Source organism: Camelina sativa, chromosome 16, assembly GCF_000633955.1.
Source record: "Camelina sativa cultivar DH55 chromosome 16, Cs, whole genome shotgun sequence".
NCBI lineage: Eukaryota > Viridiplantae > Streptophyta > Magnoliopsida > Brassicales > Brassicaceae > Camelina > Camelina sativa.
This window is the reverse complement of record NC_025700.1, coordinates 995,414-999,277: the sequence shown is the minus strand read 5'-3', so window position 1 is coordinate 999,277 and position 3,864 is coordinate 995,414. Positions and strand designations below refer to the sequence as shown.

The 3,864-nt window shown below is 30.2% G+C and overlaps 1 protein-coding gene across 1 annotated transcript; it reads left to right on the top strand.

The window, feature by feature from the left end:
• On the top strand, positions 2,184 to 3,862 carry LOC104753198 (dynamin-related protein 1B-like; the record flags this gene model as incomplete). The annotated part of the gene is made up of 7 exons (XM_010475487.2): positions 2,184 to 2,256; positions 2,372 to 2,462; positions 2,741 to 2,805; positions 2,952 to 3,146; positions 3,224 to 3,343; positions 3,446 to 3,516; positions 3,601 to 3,862. Coding segments are annotated over exons 1-7 (828 nt in total), but the record flags the coding sequence as incomplete, so codon positions are not given.

Sequence of the window (3,864 nt, the reverse complement as noted above, 5' to 3'; positions counted from 1 at the left end):
AATTGTGAATTGACTATTTTTTTCATTCATTTTCATTCAAAAACACTAAAAATAAATAATTAACTCTTCTATTTAATTATTTTTTTAATAATTTTAGAAATTTAACTTTCATCCCTTCAAATACTATAAATAACTATTCTCACATCATCATCCACCATATCTCACATTCTAAATAATTTCTTTGTTTTGTTTATGTTCTTGCATGGGTTCAAAACTCATGGTAATAGTGTAATTATATATTTTGTTAGATTTATCTTATATTTTGTTCAACTTTATTTCTTTGTTTTTATGTATTTCTTCCTTCCTTCTTTTTCTTCTTATTATGTTCAATTTTCAGTTACATATATAATAAAATTTTGGTGGCTGTAAGAAAATTTATTGATGCAGATTCAACAACACTAATTTTGATCAAAGCCCAATGAGGAAATTAAGCTAAAAAAATCATCTTCATTCATGTATATTTATTTTATTTTCTTAAAGTATTCAATATTTTAACAAAATAAACTATTATAATAGAATTATTAAATCAATTTTTTTAACTCTCTCTTGCCTCCAAAAAAAATTGTAGTACACTTTTTGGTATACTCATCATTATATTTAATTTTTGTGACCCAAAATATACTTATATAAAGATCATTATAATGTTTATTTAATTCAAAATTTTGTAATTTACTGATTTTCTATATAAAAAAAAATTTGATACTCTATTTCCAAAATTTTTTACTACAAAGAGGAAATCATTAGAATTTAACCTAGCAATATAGCTTAAATTAAGGTGAATATAAAAGAGATTAAAAATTAAATTAATCTTTGGGATTTTTATTGCATTTCATATAATTTTATAGGAAATATATTTAATTGATACTTTAAAAAATAATTATGCAATTTAATTATTAAATTTTTTAGGTAAATTTTGAATATCATAGTAAATTTCTATTTTTATCATTAACAATATTTTTTAAATAGCTGGTATATTTTGATATTGTATAATTTGACTAAATAAAGTGTATTATTGACATTTAGAAAATTTATTTGTTATATATGTATTTTTAGGAAGAATTTCAAAAATACATCTTTTTCAATACCACTCAGAAATAACATTCGAAAAAAACTTTATTAAAAAAATCTTCTCAGAAATTTCTCATAATTTTATGATTATTATAACCTAAAATAAATTAACATAACTAATATAACAACCCGCACATATACGCGGGATATTACCTAGTAAATAACTAAATACAACCTGTTTATGCTTTCCCTGTTTCGTTTTCTTTGTCGTGTTTTGAGAAGAAAATCAGAGATTTAAGCTCCTTTAATCTTCTTTTTTGTTTTTAGTGTCTCGGATGATCCCGATCTCCCATGGACTTGAACCGATCTCCCATGGTAATGATTACCTTTGAAAACCTTAAAAACAGAGACTTAATGAAGGGCTATGGATTTGGTGGTTTTGTTGAAGAGACTTTAAGTGTTTGGTTATATATATCAAAGACTTGATCTTTTTTTTTGTTTTGTGTGTTTGTAGTTTCTTCATCTCTCATGATGAAGAGGGGCTACTCGTACCATGGTTGACATGATGAACTCCCGATCTCGCATAAGGTAAATTAAGCAAGTACTTAAGAATAAAAAAAAATAAAAATAATAATAGAACCATCTCTATTAATCTAAAATGAATTAACATAACTAATATAACAACTTGCGTATATGCGCGGGATATTACCTACTAAATAACTAAATACAACCTCCATTTTGTGCATGACTTGTTCAATAGACAATAGAAGTTAGCTATTTCCTTCATTCTTTTTTATTTTATTTTTAATCTTATCACGGAACCCACCACTATAAAATGAAATCAACGTTGTATATATGATCATCTAATAAACAATGCAAATCTACTAACTAAACTAAAAATAATAAGTGTCTCATGTTATTAAAATATATATTATACCAAAACAAACAAGCCAGCCCACACAAATTCTTTTAGTCCAATTACTTTCAAACAATATATATGAAGTCGTCGGATTTTTGTGCGACACTTGTATTATATTTTTCTTTTACATGTTTTTTTCTTCTAAATATTTTAGAGAAATTGGCAGAAATAACAAAGAAAAAAACTATAATTCACTATCTAATGTCTCTAACCATAAAAGATCATATACTCTATAATATATATACGTTGGTGCCATTGCTGTTCTAGATGGTCAGCCTGAAAGCATTGTTCAAGACATCGAGAACATGGTCAGATCGTTTATTGAGAAGGTAACTATTATTTGTGTGTAGCAGAATACAACTGTAGAATAATGATGCTTTCCTATTCTCTAAGGGTTGTGTGTTCAAGCAAAGTAACGAAGATTGATCATTCATTTTTTGACAGCCCAACTGCATCATACTAGCTATTTCCCCTGCAAATCAGGATCTTGCTACATCTGATGCCATTAAGATCTCTCGTGAAGTTGATCCAAAAGGTGCCGGATTCTTCCCTCTTTATATTTTGATACAACTGCTCTCTGAATTCACTTCGAGTTCTTTTTTCTGTGGTTATAAGCGACTGGGACATAGTAAATATGGTTTAAGTTCTATGGCGCTTTGTATATATGATTGAGTTGCGTGGTCGGTGCCTAGTGGTAATCTTATTATGAAATTATCTATAGTAAACGAAGACGATGATCCTTGCAACGAATATATCTTGATATTATTTTGAATTGATTGATTCATGTTGCTTCGTTGTACTTGTTGTTCTCAGGAGACAGGACTTTTGGAGTTTTAACTAAAATTGATCTCATGGACCAAGGCACTAATGCTGTTGATGTAAGTTTCTATTCAGACAACAATTTATCTTTGAGTGCAATATGAAAAAGACACAATGAAGATTAAATATGAGAATCTCACTAAATAGTGGTGAGTAAATATTTAACTGTCCCTAAATTTTTTCTATATATGTTTGGAGATTTCAGATACTTGAAGGAAGGGGATACAAATTAAGATATCCTTGGGTTGGTGTTGTAAACCGGTCTCAAGCTGACATCAATAAAAGTGTTGATATGATTGCTGCTCGTCGGCGTGAACGTGATTACTTCCAGTCTAGCTCCGAATACAGACATTTAACTGAGAGAATGGGTTCAGAATATTTAGGAAAAATGCTCTCTAAGGTATATAGTTTCTGTATATGAAGCTTCTAACATAAAATATTTGGTAGTTGCTCTAAAACTAGCTATACCTTTTTCAGCATTTAGAAGTTGTTATCAAGTCGAGAATCCCAGGACTTCAGTCTCTTATCACAAAGACAATCTCTGAGTTAGAGACAGAGCTAAGCCGTCTTGGCAAGCCTGTAGCAGCTGATGCTGGTGTAAGGATCTTATATCTTTAGGAATTTTTTTGCTTTTCATTCTACGGAATCTTCTCTCATTTCAATTCCCTCCTTTGTTAATACTCATTCTCTTGAATGCAGGGAAAACTTTATATGATCATGGAAATTTGCCGTGCCTTTGATCAAACTTTTAAAGAACACCTCGATGGCACGTAAGTCACCCGCATGTTTCTGGATTGTTTCTAATGCAATTTTCTGGCTTTATGATTACCAATTTACCACTAACAACCTCACAGGCGCTCAGGTGGTGAAAAGATAAATTCTGTGTTCGACAATCAATTCCCAGCTGCCATCAAAAGGCTGCAATTCGACAAACATCTCTCCATGGAAAATGTACGGAAGCTGATCACTGAAGCTGATGGATATCAACCGCATCTCATAGCTCCTGAACAAGGATATCGCCGTCTCATAGAATCATGCTTAGTCTCCATTAGAGGCCCTGCTGAAGCAGCTGTCGATGCGGTTCATTCTATTCTCAAGGATCTTATCCACAAATCCAT